The 16,703-nt window shown below is 52.0% G+C and overlaps 1 protein-coding gene across 3 annotated transcripts in view; it reads right to left on the bottom strand.

Moving 5' to 3' along the window:
- MCC (MCC regulator of Wnt signaling pathway) overlaps positions 1–16,703 on the bottom strand; it is a 375,394-nt gene that overhangs the window by 21,965 nt on the left and 336,726 nt on the right. For all 3 annotated transcript variants that reach the window (XM_087861917.1, XM_045777293.2, XM_045777291.2), the window contains 2 exons: positions 5,627–5,861; positions 497–703 (listed from right to left, as the gene is read on the bottom strand). In XM_087861917.1, coding sequence (XP_087718043.1) covers positions 497–703; positions 5,627–5,861 — 442 coding nt within the window. The remainder of the gene's footprint in view (positions 1–496; positions 704–5,626; positions 5,862–16,703) is intronic.

Genomic DNA, 16,703 nt, shown 5'->3' with positions numbered 1-16,703 from the left:
CGCTGACGGCAGAAATGCCAACAGAAGCTGAGGTGGCAACACGGATGAGAGGATGAGGGCCATTAGCCAAATTCGGGTTAAATCCTGATTCTGCATTTATCAGCTGTGAGACCCCCTCACTTCTTGTGAGCCTCGCTTCTCCCGTGTAAATGGGGTCACCCACTCCTTCCTCGGCGCTGAGATTTATAGGAGGCCCACAGATGCGATGATCGGTACAGGTGTGACCAACAGGCCACAGGCGACGGTCACGGTGCCAGGCCCCTGGACGACAGTGCAGATCACCCCTGATCAGACTGTGGCACCGGAAATGCTGTAACTAGTACCTAAAGTGCGATTAAAACATGGATTTGGTTTCTTCACACTCAAAATGGAACCTTCTTTAAGATCTGTGGAAAGGCTTGCAGTTCCCATGCAAATAAGGACACTGACTCCACGGGGCAGGGAGACAGTGTGGGAGGCACGGCCGGGCCGGGGGTCCCCACGCCCTCGCTCCTACCTTGCCGGGCTTGTCCTTGCCGCCGCCGCTGCTGGAACTCAGGGACCGCAGGCGCTGCTCCTTCTGCTCCTCCACTTCGGACTTCAGGTGCTCGATGTGCACCAGGTAGGCCTGCTCCTGGGCCTCCCGCGTGCTCAGCTTCAGCTCCAGGGCCTTCTTCTCCTTCTCCAGGAGGTAGAGCTGGGCCTTCAGCTCGGCCATCTCCTCCTGCGGAGCACAGAGGGTATGAGGCACCCACGCTGTGGGAGCAGGACCAGGCGTGGGAAAGCAGGCCGGTGACAAGGGTGTCCGAGGCTGCGACCCACACCCTGCAGTGGAGCTACCACTTGGCCGCCGGGACAAGATGACCAGGAGACGAGCCAGCTGCCCCCGTCCTCTGAAGGACTGACATGTGGACAAAGCCACGTGCTTTGTCTCTTGATGGACCCGAACGGAGATAAATGAAGGATAGTTACAGGCAAGCAGATTTTGGTTCACTGTAAGAAAAACCCTTTGAACAACTGGAACATCCCTTCCCAGCCACTCCTTGCCCCCCTCCGTGGGCACACCTGTCTCTGTTGGAAACCAGTTTTCCAGCATGCACTGGCCATGCTCCGTCAGTCAGAGAGGTTGTGAAGGAGGGCCATCCACACAAGGCTGGGTCTGACTAGCTCCCTTCCAGTTCCCATTTCCTTTTCCATTTTCTATGGCCCTGACCCACATATTCAACCCTCCGTTGGCGCCCTGCAGCGGAGCCGGGTGGGGGTGTGTGCCCACAGCAAGCATATCACCTCGGCTCTTACCTACTTCAGGAGGCCCAAGTGAAATCCACAGAAACCGAGTCCTTCACAGGTGACCACCCACCTGATAACTTCTCAAAGGGTCTCAGAGAAGTCCAGTTGGAGTCGCTCCAAAACAGGGACCAGGAGCCAGATAACAACAGCCACCCGCATTTACTGAGCATGTGACACCGCTTTAGAGGTTTATACAAAGTAACCCACTTAATCCTTCCAACTTGAGGTAGGCATTATGAACATCTCCATACACAGACGGGAAACTGAGGCATGCAGAGGGAAATATGCCTGCTCACAATTACTGGGTAAATTGGGAGTCAGAGTTTGAACCAGGCTGTCTGGCTCGTAACCACTAAGCTATAGTCCCTCCCTCAAGGGGAGCCCATGCATGACTCTGGTCATGTGATCCCACCACCACATGACTGCCAGGTCTGTCTTCCCAGCTATCTCTGGGGTCTCACTTACAAAGATTCTCTGTTACTGAGTCACTGCCTTGAGAAGGATTCACCAACATCACTGACTCTAGTTACCCTTGAATTGACCCTTCTGAGGTAATAAGCCACAGGCCTGGTATATTCTTCTGGATAAGCCAAACCCGGAGTGTAGACGTTCTCACCCTCCAGCATAGGGAAATACCTAGAGGGCACCCACTACGACTTGTAATATTCAGATGAGGGCCAAGGAGGCGTTAGACATGCAGAAGGCAGTGTGCTCTGTGACTACTCCAAAGCAGCCCCCAGACCTTTCCTAAAGATGAGCTATAAAACCAGAATGAAAGATGCTTCCATACACAGAAGCCTTCTCATCTTTTGCCATCAGAAGCAGGATTCTGAAGGTTCTGGCAACACTGCATACTGAGCTAAGGGGGCCAGTCACACCCAGAACAAACACATAAATGCAAGCTTGAAAGAAGGAAAGATGAATCCATGGGTGCCAGCCATGAAGAAGGAACTCGGCCCAAGAGGAAAGACAAGGTGGCCGTAATACAGGCCAACACAGGTTTCAGGCCAGGATGGGGGCCCTAGGACCTGGGCTTCTGGCGCCTGTGCTAAGGTCAGGGCAGAGTCAGAACAGAGATCCCTACATGAGTCAGGACTCTCAAAGTACTGCCTAGAGTAAAAGACTAGAAGATTCCCTTTCTGGAGATGTGGTGAGGAAACCTATCCCTCAGGGTCTGGGTGGGAAAAGCAAAAAGAGCCTTTTTTGAAGAATCAGAGCCACAAACTTGTCATATGTGGATGTGAAACGGGAATCCTAATCCAAGAATGTAACAGAAACTAGCCCTAACCCTCTGAAATCCATGGGTCCCAACAGATCCATGAACAGAACCACTCTGTAGGGGCATCTACAACCCATGACCCAGAAGACCCTTAGAAGACACAATCTCCCCTGAAGATGAGCTAGGACGCACGCCCTCCCCCAACCCACACAAAGAGGAAATGGAAACAAATCATGCGAGACAGAATCAGCATTTACGAGAACCAGCGATAACAGGCGAAACACTAGAAAATAAATATTTAAAAGAGAGAGAGGAAGAAGGTAATGGAAGGGTAGGGTATTCAAAAAGGAAGCGTGGATTTGAAAAGGAGCCAAGTAGATGATCTGGAAATGAAAAGATGTTTACTAAAGACCATGTACGAGAAGTGAAAACCCAGAAAACTTGAGTTTCTCAGCAACTGTATCCCAGAACGAAATGGTGAAATCCAACATCACTTGGGGCTAGTGGTTTCGGAATGGGTACGCACATCCCCGGGAGTGCAGTGTGCAGGGAAGGGAGAGGACTCCGATGTTTACCCTTCAAAAACCTCACAGGAAGGGACCAAAGCCAGAACACCAGCAATGGCTGCCTCTGGATCATATTATGGGTTATTTCTCTCCCAGCTTTTCATAATTTCGGCTCTTTTATTTTTTAATTTTAATTTATTTATTTTGAGAGAGACAGAGAGAGAGAGGAGGAGGAAGGGAGAGGGAGAGAGAGAATCTTAAGCAGGCTCCATGCCCAGCACAGAGCCTGATGCGGGCTCCATCTCAAGACCCTGAGATCAGGACCTGAGCCAAAATCAAGAGTCAGAAGCTTAACCGACTGAGACACCCAGGCGCCCCATGTTTTAGACAATTTCTATAAAGTATACACATTAGCAAAGGGAATATTTTATTCCACCAAAAATGTCTTTCCTGGCCAGAGTAACCCGGAATTTATCACACATGTTGGCTTGAATATAAAAAGGAAAATCCTTAGTCTTTGGCCAAACGAAACATGATGACTGGAACACAACAAAACGGCAGCCTCCCAGCTCGTGGCGCAGGGTGCAAAGGCCACAGACAGGGCTTCCGGCTGGGGAAAAAGGCACTGTGACGATGCACCCAATGCCCGGCTCACGGGCAATGAGAGGAGAAATCAGCCAAGGTTGTGTGAGGGTTCCCCGAGGGAACAGACGTCAGGGTCTGAGCTGAGTGGGTGGGACACGATAAGCCAGCTTGGAAGCCAAGGGCTGATTCCTAATTTGCTGCCACTGCCAAAGTCTTCCCAGGATTCAGCCAGACTCAAGATTGAGCAGCCGCCGAGGACAGGGACACATTGAGCAAGTGACCAGACTGTGATGGGTGGACCACTGCTGGCGGCTCCTCTTTCCTCTCTAGAGGTGAGTGAACCAGAGGGGAGCCTGCTCTCTTGCAGGGACAGTGCTGGTTCCAACAGGAGACATCAGTTACGAGCTATTAATTCAGTACTTCCTCAACCCACCGGGCCCAACAGACCTGCCTCTGGTTCCTAAGCTGGCTTCTGGCCCTGAGAGCCCCTCATGTCTCAACACCTGGGGGCCACAGACACTGCAGAATCCCAGGCTATGCAAATCAGGCCTTTGTGCACAGGAGAGTGGAGTCTGCAGAGCAGGCTTGGGGACGTGGCTCCCAGATCCTACTCCCCACTTCGGCAGGCCTTACAAGTGCCAACATCTGCCCCAGGCCTGCTGGGAGCCAGTTGCAGCCCTGCAGGACCATGTTCCTGGTGAGTGGTTATTCTGTTTTCACTCCAACTGGGGGCACACAGTCCAACACAGCCTGGCCTGAACTTCCTGAGTTCTCACAGACCCCACAGGTAAGGACAGTCCTCCAAGACCGCCCTCACTTCCAACACCAGCCGTGAGTGTTGGGGGGTCCCCGGGCCACTTGCACTTCTCACCAACTCGGGGCTGTGCACAACCCACTCAACTCAGGAAAGCGCTGTACTTAGGATTAAGGTTGTACACAGAGGGTGCACACGGGGGTGCCTGGAAGAGTGCTGGACACAGATCTTTCCTGAGCCCTGGTGCCTAGGGATCTTAGGGGTTTCATGACTGGGCACAATGGATGGAATCGCTGGCCACACAGGCAAACTCAACCTGCACCCTTCTCTCCTCCCTGGAGGTCAAGGGGCTCAAAGTCTGACCCTGTAATCCCAGGCTCAATCCCTCCAGGGACAGCCCGGTGCTGGCTTTCAGGGGGCCCACCAGGAGTGGCCTCATGAGCGTAACACAGACACTGCTTCCGCTCTGGAAATTCCAAGGGTTTGGGGAGCTCTCAACGGGAGCTGGGAACGCAGACCAGGTATGTTCTTTATCACCACACAGCTGTCTTCTGAGAAAGCTCTCAGCAGGGGAAGGCCTGTGTCGGCACCGCGGCCAGAGACTGCAAAGTGCGCCCTGAGGAAGGGATGGCAGTGCACCCGCTTCCCGATGACAGGCACTAGCTGTCCAAGAAAGCTCCCTTCGCCCAACTTTCCAGACGCCAGCAGATAATTCAGCCGGCCGGGTGAACAGCCCAGGACCTTATCAGGAACCACGGATGTGAACGGCACTGGCCAACTTCACTGGAGAGCGTCAGGACCCTGGGGGCTCCCCGTGGCACGAAAGGGAAAAGGGCGTCAGGACCCCAGGGCTCTGGTCCAAGTGCTGCCCCTGTCCTCGCCCGGTCCTCCGCTAACCTCATGAACATCAGCGTCCACCCAAGAAGACCTCTCCTCCTGGAGAGGACAGGTCCTTTTACGGGGACAGGGGCCACTCCAGCCTGGAGGGATCTGATCTGGCTTCTCTTGGAGAATGAGGTGTTCCAGAGCGGAGCTGAGACACCCCGAGGCATTCTCCAGAGTTCAACTGACCCCCCCAGAGTCATGTCCAGCCTCAGAGACCCCAGACACACTGAAACTAGTCCTGTCTACGAATGAGGCTCTGGCTGTCCTCCAAGGGGGAGATGACTGAACCCAGATGGGGTGGACTGGTCATCATTCCTGACCTGCTTTTGGAGGGCCCTCTCCCATCTCCTCCTGAGGACAGGGCAGCCCCCGAGCCCAGGGCTGCATTGGGCCCCGCCCCCACAGTACCTTCATGGCCATCAGCTCCTGCATCAGCACGGCGTTTTCCAGATCCAGCCGCTGGCTGTCCCCCCGGGGCTTCACGTCGTAGCTGAGGGGGTCGATGTGGATGCTCTCCAGCTCCAGCATGGTCAGCTTGACTGCGGCCCTGTCATTCCTGAGCTGCTGGATGTAATCCTTCAGCCTCTGCTCATCTTCTTTAGTAAACTCCGTGTCGCAGCTACTGGCCGTGGAGCTAGTTGTGCTGAGGAGACAGAGAAAACCTCTCACGCTCTCAGCCACAGTGAACAGGTCTTGTTCCAGACTCTTTTCCACACCCCATCTCTCCGACAGCGTTCGATGGTAATCCCTCCCCCCGCACCTCCAAAAACCAGCATTCTTTGTGCCACGGAGAGACATCAGTCTGAGGAATAACAGAAATGCTCACCCCCGTTAACACAACCTGCGGACCCTGAAAATGAATTCTAAGGAAATAATCCCACAGAAGCTACAGGTACAAAGATGTTTTGTGGCACAGAGGATGTAGTTTATTATGGTACGTTCCAAAAGGATGGAAGTTATACGGACATCACAGTAATAATGACGACACGGTGGAAATATTTTAAGTGGAGAAATAGGATAAAAGTACTATTTGATTAAAAAACAGGCATACATGTGGACCAGACTTAAAAAAGGGATGTGTTAAGGACCAAAGCTGAAGAACAAAGTACCTACGGTGTGACATCCAGATAGGCATGTGTGTACCGATTTGCTTGTGCAAACGCACATCTGGGACTGTGGCAGCAGTCCCCTCGGGGCAGGAGCTGGAAGGTGCGGTAGAGAAAGGGGCGTGGGGTACCGTGAAACGAACCCCCATGTGTGTGCACTGCTACCGTGACAACTTAGAAAGCAGGACGCGCCCGCCTCCACGCCACTCCTCTTGTGTCACGGCTGAGTGTACTGTGCACCGCAGGGACTCAGGCCAGCCAGGGGGCCCTTGGAGGCCCGAGCTGAACGGTGACAAGTGCCACACCTGAGGAGCACCTAGGATGAGCCCTGAGAACACGGTGGCCCCGGTGCGACCCAGGCCACCGTGCAAGGGTGAGCGCCACAGGAAAACCGAGGCTCTGGCTCTGAAGAGGGTACTGACTTTTCCCGGCTGCCCCCGCTGGCTCAGGATGAAGCTCACTGCACCCATCAGTCCGCAAGCACTTGAGGCTGGCGTGGATATACAGTTTCTCTGGACCTACGCTGGACCCGCCTACACCTGACATGGCCCTCATGGCTCTGGCCTTGGAAAGATGGCAGAAAACCAAGCAGGGGCCCATTGAGCTCTCATCGAAACAGGCCAGGTTGGCATTATCATCTCTGTCGTTACAGATCTGGTGACTGAGGCTCAGAGACGTTAGGCGGCTTGCCCGGTCATGAGGCTGGACACTGGTACACCTGGAGTTGGGCCCCTGTCTTCTCATTCCTCAGCCCCATCCTCCCAAGGCTCCCACTGCTAGAAGCTGTGCCAGGAGCAGGGAGTGGTCTCCACAGGCTACTGGCTGCTAGAGGCCCTGGCCTGCCCTCCTCACCTCACCCTGGAACAGGGGTTACAGGCCCAGGACCTCAACTCAGCAGATGCAATTGCCCCATAACCTAGGTGTGACCAAGGACCATTCCACTCTTGTGTGTGACGCATTATCTAGAAAACAGGGCTTGTGCAGAGACAAAGGGGAGGAGAGGGAATCAGTGGGAGCTCCACCACTCAGCTGGCCACACACAGGAGGAAGATAACACCCTGGGGCTTCGGTGATCTTCAAGTCCGAGAACTCCCGCTAGGACTGCAAGCTGTTGAGCACCACAGACTCTTGGGGCTGCTCTCCCACCCACCCCTTCACCCCATCGGACAGGTAGGATGTATCTTGCCCAGGAAGGGAGCAAGATCAACCTGACCAACGTACCACACCTCCTTACAGGTTCTGATGGGTCACAGGTGCCCAGGTGCTCGGCCAAATGCCCATTGACTTCTTACTGTGAAAGCATTTTTTTAAAGCTGTAATTAACGTTTATTTATTTATTTAAGAGAGAGCAAGTGAGCGAACTCAGGGGGGAGGGATAGAGGGAGAGGGAGAGAATCTCCAGCAGACTCTCTGCTGAGCAAGGAACCTGGCGTAGGACTTGATCCCATGACCCTGAGATCATGACCTGAGCCAAAATCAAGAGTCGGACGCTCAAGCGACTGAGCCACCCAGGCTCCCCAAGATGCGATTAACCTTTAAATCAGATGTTGAGTAAAGCAGACCACCTTCCACGACGGAGGTGGGTCTTGTCTGATCAGTTGAAAGCCTTATGAGAAAAGACTGAGGTCCCCTGAGAAAGAAATTCTGCCTCCCGACAGCCTTCAGATTCAAGACTGCTACATCAAGCCTTCCTTGGGTCTCCAGCCCGTGTGCCTGCCCTATAGAGTTAGGGTTGGCCAGTCCCCATAATCGTATGAGCCAGTTCCTTAAAATTCATCAATCGCTCTTTTCCTGTATATACACATACCGCCACCTCTGCCCCTACTGGTCCTGTTTCTCTGGAGAACCCAAACACAGAGGCGCTACCTTGACCTGTGAGCCAAGCATCTTCGCCACTTGGTAGATTTACAGGCAGCGTGACTCAACCTCCCTGCGCCTACTTCCTCATCTGTAAAATGAAGGTGAAACGTAAAGTGCTTACAACAGTGCCTACAGCATGTAGTGAGCAGTAAGTAAATGTAGCCATCATTCAGGCAATCCTGGAGCGGCACCCTGGGGTACTCTTCTGGGCCGTAGAAAAATCTCTGCTCTCACGGAGCTCATATTCTAATAGGGGAGACAAACAAGTAAAATACGCAGTACATCAGACAGTGAGAAGTACCACGGAGAAAAGTGAAGCAATTATGGGGAGCACAAAGAGGAGACGCGATTATTCTGTGCAACAGAGTTATAGGGAGGTCCTGCATGACAAATTACGTAAAGTAGACCTAAGGATAAAGCAGACCCACAGGACGTGAGAAAGGGAGCAGTGTGAATGTTTGGAGGAAGAGCAATCTAGGCAGAGGACACAGCGAATGCAAAGGCCCTGAGGCAGTGAGCATGGCCAGCACGAAAGAGATTGTGGCTGAGGTGGAGTCAGTTAAGGGAGAGGGAGGAGGAGAGCTGGTCAGACAGGAGGGTGTGTGTTGGGCGGAGCAGGGGGCCAGGTCCTAGCAAGTTTTATAAGCGTTGTGTCTTTTTCTCTAGAATTAGAATGGAAGCCATGGGAGGGTTTGTATCACCGGGTGACGTGATCTGCCTTACATCTTAACAGGCTCCCTGGGCAGAGGAGAGATGCAGGGAGGCAGGGGCTGGGGCAGGGAGACCCATTCTGGGCCATTGCAACAATCTGGGGAAGAGATGGTGGAAGCTGGGAGGGCAGGAAGGGGGATACAATTGTGACGATCAATCAGCATTCCTGTGTTTTCTCAAGCTGCATTTTACCAAGGACGGGAAAGGAGAAGCAGCAACACCCTGTGCCCAGAACACTTCAGGTGTCAAATTCCTAAAGAAACGAAGCAGCCCGAGAGAAGCGAATGAACTAAGAGTCGCCCCAGCAGAGGGCGCCAGGAAGCCGATGAGACTCGGGAACTGGAGGGACTTGTCCGAGGGAACAGGGTCCCCCCCCCAGCACCTCCGAGCTCTGCGGGAAAGCACCGCCGCCCCCAGTCTGCCGGGAACAAAACCATTCCTTCCAGTGGGACTCAGCGCTCACCTTCCCGCACCGTCAACACGGACGCGGAGGGACAGACCTCAAAATGTCCCACAGACACATAAGCAACCAAAGGAAAGCCAGCTGCAGTGGTGGCCTTGTCCGCAAAGCGTCCCACAGGGCCGAGCGTGAGCTGTGCTCGCTCTGCTCGCCGGCGCCGCAGGTCTGCACAGCCTGGCGCGGGGCAACGTCCACACTCCTGTTCCAGTGCGCTGGAAACTTCAGGTCTGAACCCCTTCCCGGGTTGCTGGGGCTCCGGAGCGGAGGCTCACTTTACAACCCTCGTCCTTCCGTCCGTTAAAAATTATTTTGAAAAATTTTAAATGTATAGAAAAACACGGAGATGAACCAATACCCATGTACCTACCACCCAGATGAGCTTTCGGTCATATTTTATTTGGACTTTTTTTTTTTAAGAAATAGAACACGGACACTTGAGGTACCCTTTGTTCTCTCTCACTTACAGAAATTTCAAAATTCAAAGAGCACTAGAAGCTAGAGTTCTGTAATTACTCTGCAGGTACCAAAATGATAGTATTTGGGCAGATTTTCCGTTTAGCAGGACCGGTGTACCCCAGTACCTGTCAAAGAGCCATTGCTGGGCTAGCCACAGCAGCACTGCCTGGGAACTTGTAAGGAATGCACGTTCCCGGACCCACCCCCAGGACCTCTAGAATGGGGAACTCTGGGAGCGAAGCCCAGCAATCTGCATTTTAATGTACCCTCCCCATCATTCTGAGGCACAGCCAGATTTGAGAACAACGGTTCTACCCCATAAGACAGGTGGGCATTTGCACGGTAGCCTATGGGGTAATGGGATCCCCCCCAAAATTCTCTAGGGAGAGGCCATACAGTCTTGGGCTGACCTGGCAGGTGCCAGTGAGGAGGAGCAGATCGCTGACATCAGACAGACCTGAGTGGACGTTCTTTCTCTGCCACTGCCAAGCTGTATGGTGCAGAGTAAGTGACCCAACCTTCCTAGGCTGCAGTAAAATGGGAATATGAATAATTCCCCCACCACCCGGGCTGAGGGAGAAGCAATACAGCAAGTGCCCGACGGGACTACAGAAATGTTCGAGGAAACAGCAACATGGGTGGGCAGAGGCTGACAGGCTTTGGGGTGTCCTGAACCCCCGAGGGTCTACTACCTGATACCTAACGGGGGGGGGGCTTTATTTCACCATCTCTACCATGGATATAGTTTTCAAAAAAGAAGAAAAAAGATCTCCCTCCCCAGATCTACCCTTGTGGGAAGTTCAGCGCTCTGAAGTGCCCTTATCAGGGCAAAGTTTGATTTCCAGATACGCCTGCATCCCCCGGAGCCCCTGTGGCTTCCCTCCCCCCTCCCTGCCAGGAAGCCAGCAGGGAGCAGATCAGGGAGGTTAATTACAATTCTGCTTTGTGCCCTAATGTTCCACTGTGGAATATGACTGTGACAGTGTGAAAGGCAGGGAAGCCCCGGCCTCTCCTCTGCCTCCCCCAGACAAAGGCGCTGCCGGTCTCCCGAGGGCCTGCCGCTGGCTGCTGGGCCCAGCTTCGGTCATCCATTAGCTCTCCCAGCTTGGAATGCTGGATAGTCTTGGCTGTCGGGGTGGGGGCGGGGGTGGGAATGAATCACCATCCACCGGACCGGTTACTTCTCATCCCTAGGGCGGGAGGCCAGTTCTCTGAGAGGGATTTCGGGGAGGGCTGCAGGTGGAAAGCTCCAGCCCACCCCAGAATGGTGGAACAGCCCATCTTTGCATTCTGCTGTGTTTTTTTAATAAGCTGGGCCAGGTCACGTGGGTTTCCCCTTTCCCGGATGCTCTGCTGGAGCCCCCTCCTGCTGGCTTTGCTCCATGTTCATGAGTTGCCAGGAATCTTCTGGCACACTGTATGTGGGGTGGCCTCCAGCCAGGGGGTGGGGGGTGAGGGCTGGCAGCCTGGGACACCCTACCCTTCCACCTGCCCGGGCCACTATGGCACATGAACCCAGGTTTAGTTAAGCAGCTGTGGATTTCAAATACCTGGTCTTCTGTCCCCCTCCTTCATATCCCAGCCTCATCCTCCAGACAGCTCTGCATCCTGCTTTTTAGAAGAAAAATCCATTTTTCTTCAACCTCCTCATCTTGTCATAGCAAAAAGCTAGAATGGCATTTCATTTCTTTGCCACAAAAACCAGACATGGGTTTTTCCCTGAGTTTTTATCAATGTCTTACCTGGCCCCAATTAAGATCTCATTTCCAGCTCATTTTCAGAAGGAAAATGCCATCAGGCCTTCTGGTTAAATTTATTTGAAGGAAGGGCTCAGCCACTCCTAAGTGGCCCCGTTCCTCCAAGCAGAAGGTGGGCCTTGTCAAGGCAACTGCCAGCATCTTGGAGTGTTGGCTGCGGGTACCTCCCCACCCCACCCAACAATTGTCACTAAGGACTAAAAACACCTAAACGCAATCCTAACCTTTTAGGCCTATATTCTCTCAGATGGTTATCAGAATTCTCTAGGAGGAGAAGTAGAGATTAAATGAAGAAACATTATCTAACGAAATGCAGGGAAAGTCCGGTGCCAGATAACTGAAGTCCTCAAAACCTGCCTGGTTCCAGAAAGCTCCCGAGAACTTAGCTGAGTGGAAGTCAAAATGAGAAACGGATTCTATTTCCACAACCATCTGTAAAGATGTCCTTATAACAGCGTTGGAAATGAGACCTCTCTCAACCAAACATTAACCTTTTCCTCATTCAGTCACTGGTAACACACGAAGACAGACACTGTCGAGGCCTGACAGCTATATTGTTGCTAACAATTTCCCTGACATTAGAAAAATTAAACATGGAAATGATTTTCAACATCACTAATAATTAGGAGGTAGAAAGGGAACTATTAAGGGTATTTTTTGCCCAGAGATCAGCCAAATCGAAAAAAGTTATACTACCCAGTTTTAGCAAGGGTGTGGAGGAAGAAGAGAATAACTCGATCACGTGTGGAGGGCTATTTGACGCTGGAAACGATCATTTTTGAGCCAGCAAATTCTGTTTCTTTCAGTTGGTCCCAACGAAATTGCACAAGAGGGACAGGTGCGAGGTCAAGGACGGAGGCTTTAATGGTTGATAGTGAAAGACTGGGTAGAGATGTCCAACAAGAGGAAGCGGTTTGAATACAGGATGGACTGACAGATACGAATGCCACATACAAAAAACACCGTAATACTAGGGGAAAGCAAGTTTCAAGAGAGTCCGTATAATAGGATTCTCGGGAGATTAAAAATAGCTATAATCACGTTTTTAGAGATGCCGGCCTGCCAGCGGAAGATTCCATCTTCCATCTTCTTCTGGGACGCACCTCCTCTCCTCGCTATCTGTGTGGCTCCTGTGGGAACTGCCACGGCCACAGATGATGGGCGAGGACTTGAGCCCACCTGGGCAAGATGCCCCAGCTTGAATTTTGTACTCGACACCAGTGAAACCAGTCAGCCTCAGGTACCACTGCTGGTGTTGTGCTGGTTTTCTGTCATCGGGGGAGCCTGCCTGCAGCAGGGAGATGCAAGTCGCATGTGGGGAGCGCGAGGCCAGATGTGGTCTGGTCTGGCTACACTCAGGCACCTGGTTCCGGGGCTGCTCGGGCTTACGGCGCCTCTGCCTCCAGCCAGGGTAGGCAGCTCCCGTGTGCGGAATAGCCTCCAAAATGGCCCCTTTTTGTTTAAGCTATTTCAGTGTGACTCCGTCATTTTCAGCCAAGGGTCTTATCAAAGGGAAAAATGGACAAGTCAGTCTGTGGAAATACACCACGAACTGTTTGCAGTGTCCTTTCCAGTGAGGGTCCTCCCATGCAGAATTTGAAATAATGCTTGGATTTTAATTATTTAGTGTTACTCATGTAATTCTGGGGCGCCTGGGTGGCTCAGTCGGTTAAGCGTCTGCCTTTGGCTCAGGTCATGATCCCAGGGTGCTGGGATTGAGCCCCACATCGGGCTCCCTGCTCAGTGGGGACCTTGCTTCTTCCTCTGCCTCCCCCTCTGCTCGTGCTTTCGCTCTCAAATAAATAAAATCTTAAAAAAAAAATAAAAACAAAAAACAATCATCATGTGATTCTTTTGAAATCAGGAAGTTTAAAAAAAAAGAGCATTTTAGGTCTCTACCTAGTTTTCATAGAGCCTAAAAGATAAATGACAAAGACATTTCAGCAGCAGGCCTGAACACCATGCTGTCATGTTGGGAATGTGTCTGAGCTGGACTTTGGAATCTACTAGCACTTCTAGGCATTAATCCCAAGGACTCTGGATGGTCCTGATACTTGGGATGTGAAAGCAACGCCCTTCTTCAGAGGGATGTGAAGATCACAGCTACAACAGCCAGATCTGGTCTCTCACCCCCAGAAGCTTGCTGATGGTGGTGGCCCAGGCCTTTCCTAATGGGCTGGCCGTTCTAATCCCATCCAGCCTTTCAAAGGACAGGGCTCCAATGTCATCAACCCTCTTTTCTGCTCCAGTGAGACTTCACTTAAGAAGACTAGCTCACAATGTGAAAGGTGGGCATCTTGAGTTCCACTGTCCTTATTCCAGGTTGGGGGTGAAGGGTCAGCCAGGTGGAACCCTGATGCTTAGAAGGTGCCTGGTGGCTCACCCACAAGGCTGCAGCGACTGGACTCCCACGGCTCCATGATCCTCACCCAATGGCGGGACAGAAGGGACGCAGCTCTAGTCTCTGTGAGGGCAGACCTGCTGAGGCTTATTCTGTCTTGGCCACATGTCCTTTTGTAGTTTTAAATCGATGACTGTGCTTCCATGGAATGAACTGAAATTGTGATGCTTGACAGGAAGGGGGGGCTTGATTAAAGATTTTCTATTCCCATCTCAATTTAGTCCAGTGGTCCCTCTGTTGTGAGATGCTGATAAAGCTATCCAGGCCATCAACATTACCTAGTTCCCCTGTCCATTAAGACACTTATACCTCCTGATGAGGCTACGGATGGATTTTTCAAAAGCAAAACAGCAGTGTCTCTGGGCTCCTGCCAACGGTCGGCTCATAGGCTGGCTACCATTTTTATTCTCGTCGCTGGTAACCGCTCTTCTGCTGCTCCTTTCCCAAACCACGACCCTCCTGTCATCAGGAGCCGTTCGACTGCTGCCAGAAAGGCATCTGCGGACCTGACACTCAGCATTCCTCTCCCGAGACCGTGAGGAACAGCTGACCGACACTCTGCTTAGGATTCTCTGTGCCAGCTGGTGACAGTGGGAAGAAAGGGGGCTATGGAAACACAGAAAACTCCATTTCTTTCTCCCCTAAACTTGACGTGGGGGATTGTCTGAGCTGGAATGGCAGGATTTCCACACAAAATCAGTCATTATAATTATGAAAAGGGTTGGTGGTTTGGGACGTTTTTTCAGAGCCCACATGTTGCATGAAGTAGTCTGGTTGTGTCAGGACCAAAGAATGCGGAGTGCCACACGAACAGCCTGCGTGTGGTTCTTCCGTGCCCACCCTGGCTGCTCAGACTTGGGTGGGAGGGCAAAAGTGAATTTTTAAGGACAACGGAGTGAAATCTGAAGTAAAGTCCACTCTACTTTGATGGAAGACCCATTTGAGACTGAAATTAGTTCAAGGGCCATTCTTTTGTGAGATCATCCTTAAAAATAAAGACCATGTCCTGAATTGATCTCAACCTGCGTTAATATATCACCAAAAATTAAATTTCTCTAAGAAAACTGTCCTAGAATCAAGGCTCATTTGTATGTAAAAGTATTTCTAACAAACGTTCCAAACCAGGATCTCCCCTAAATGGATGGTGAGAGTTCTTACTTTTGACCGACTCCAAATTTGTCTCTGATCTGGATTAAAACAAAATTATTGTGGGGGTGGGGAGGTGTGAGCAGAAGATCTGTGACACGCTCCTTAGAAGCTGATGGAACAGCATATATCCCCCGTCAACTCGCTTCTCGTGTTCACTCATTCAACGGAACAGTATCGTGAGACAACACGAGGACGATGTTTCTGCTCTAAGCCAACCAGGAAATTGTAGATCATACACATCTGGAAAAGTGGTTAACAGGAGCATCTGCTTTCTGTGTTTAACGGAGGAATGTGGTCTTAAGAAAAAAATAAATTATAATCTGTTTCACTGAATAGGAAGATCGGTGCGCTGGAGTCCAGAGCAGCTAACTCCCTCGAGTCTGTGAGCCCCTGGCCAGCTCCGTTACTGGGAACGGCCCCTCTCCTGAGGCCCCGGGTCCAGGGCAGCGGATGGATGCACTCGGCAGACGGCTGGGTCCTGCCAGTGTGGAGAGAGATGGGGACGTTAAGTTGCTCTCAGGCACCAAGGAAACATCAGTGTTTCTTCCTGAGATTCAGTCCAGCCTTCTGTGGTTCTGGTCCCTTGATCTGCAAGTGGACACTGTTTCTTAAGGTCATGATATCCAGCCTCGTGTAGTGGCAAGAATAATATGCTTGGTGCCAAAGTGCTGGGGCTCGGGCCTGACTTCCCTCCATCAGCCGTGAGACCTTATTTAGCCAAGTCACTAACAGATGGCTGGGCCGAGGCTTTCTCACCTGTGCGAATGGGGGAAGCCGCCCTTCCTGTCTTTTACGATCTGGCTACCATGTGAGAGTCTGTAACACGGGCTAGTACTTCCTAGCTCGAGAACTGATATACAGAGGGAAGGTGTCCATGGTTTTAGGGCTTGGGTGGTAAGACTAGCAAACACATCACTCTGACCCTCTGCCCCCGTCTGAGAGAATCCAACGGCTTCAGCTAATGGTGCTTTGCCAGGTCCTCACTGCTTTCCTCCCCACCTTTTTCACGTACCCACTGCAGTTTTCTGGATTCAGAGACACAGAACCTGAACTCAGGCTCATCACTGAGCACCTGCTGTGAATTCGGTATCACTCTGCAGAGCAAAAGAGATGGGAGAAGAGGGCGCTATTGCCCAAGAAGAACTGACAAAGGACAGAGGCCGGAGGAAAGGGGGGAAAGAATGGAGCCTGGATATAGGATGCACCGTGGGTCATGGATGCTTAGGGACCGTTTGCAGCAAATGGGCCTTACGCTACCCCAAATACTCTCGGAAATCAAGAGCTGTGAAGAAATGGAGAACAGAACAAAATGGGAGAGAGACCACCAGACAGAAAGGGAGGTTCGGGCTCCGTCTTCAGGTTCCACCTTCTTGAGCAAATGTCCCTTTCTCTCTGGGCTGTGGTTCCCACAGTGGCCACGGAAGGCCCTTCCCAGCTCTCCCATGCTGATCCCCGACTCCCCGGACAGAGCAAGCTGCAAGCACGGGGAGAACTCTGTCCTCGTCCGAGCCTCACAGTCTCTGAGAGCTGGGTCACCACATGTCCAGCCTGGTGAGCAGACCACATGTGGACACATGCCCATCTG

Source organism: Ursus americanus, chromosome 5 (assembly GCF_024610735.1).
Source record: "Ursus americanus isolate L20-20 chromosome 5, mUrsAme1.1.p, whole genome shotgun sequence".
Classification (NCBI taxonomy): domain Eukaryota; kingdom Metazoa; phylum Chordata; class Mammalia; order Carnivora; family Ursidae; genus Ursus; species Ursus americanus.
Note: the sequence above shows the minus strand (reverse complement) of the source record. Positions and strands in the feature narration are given on the sequence as shown.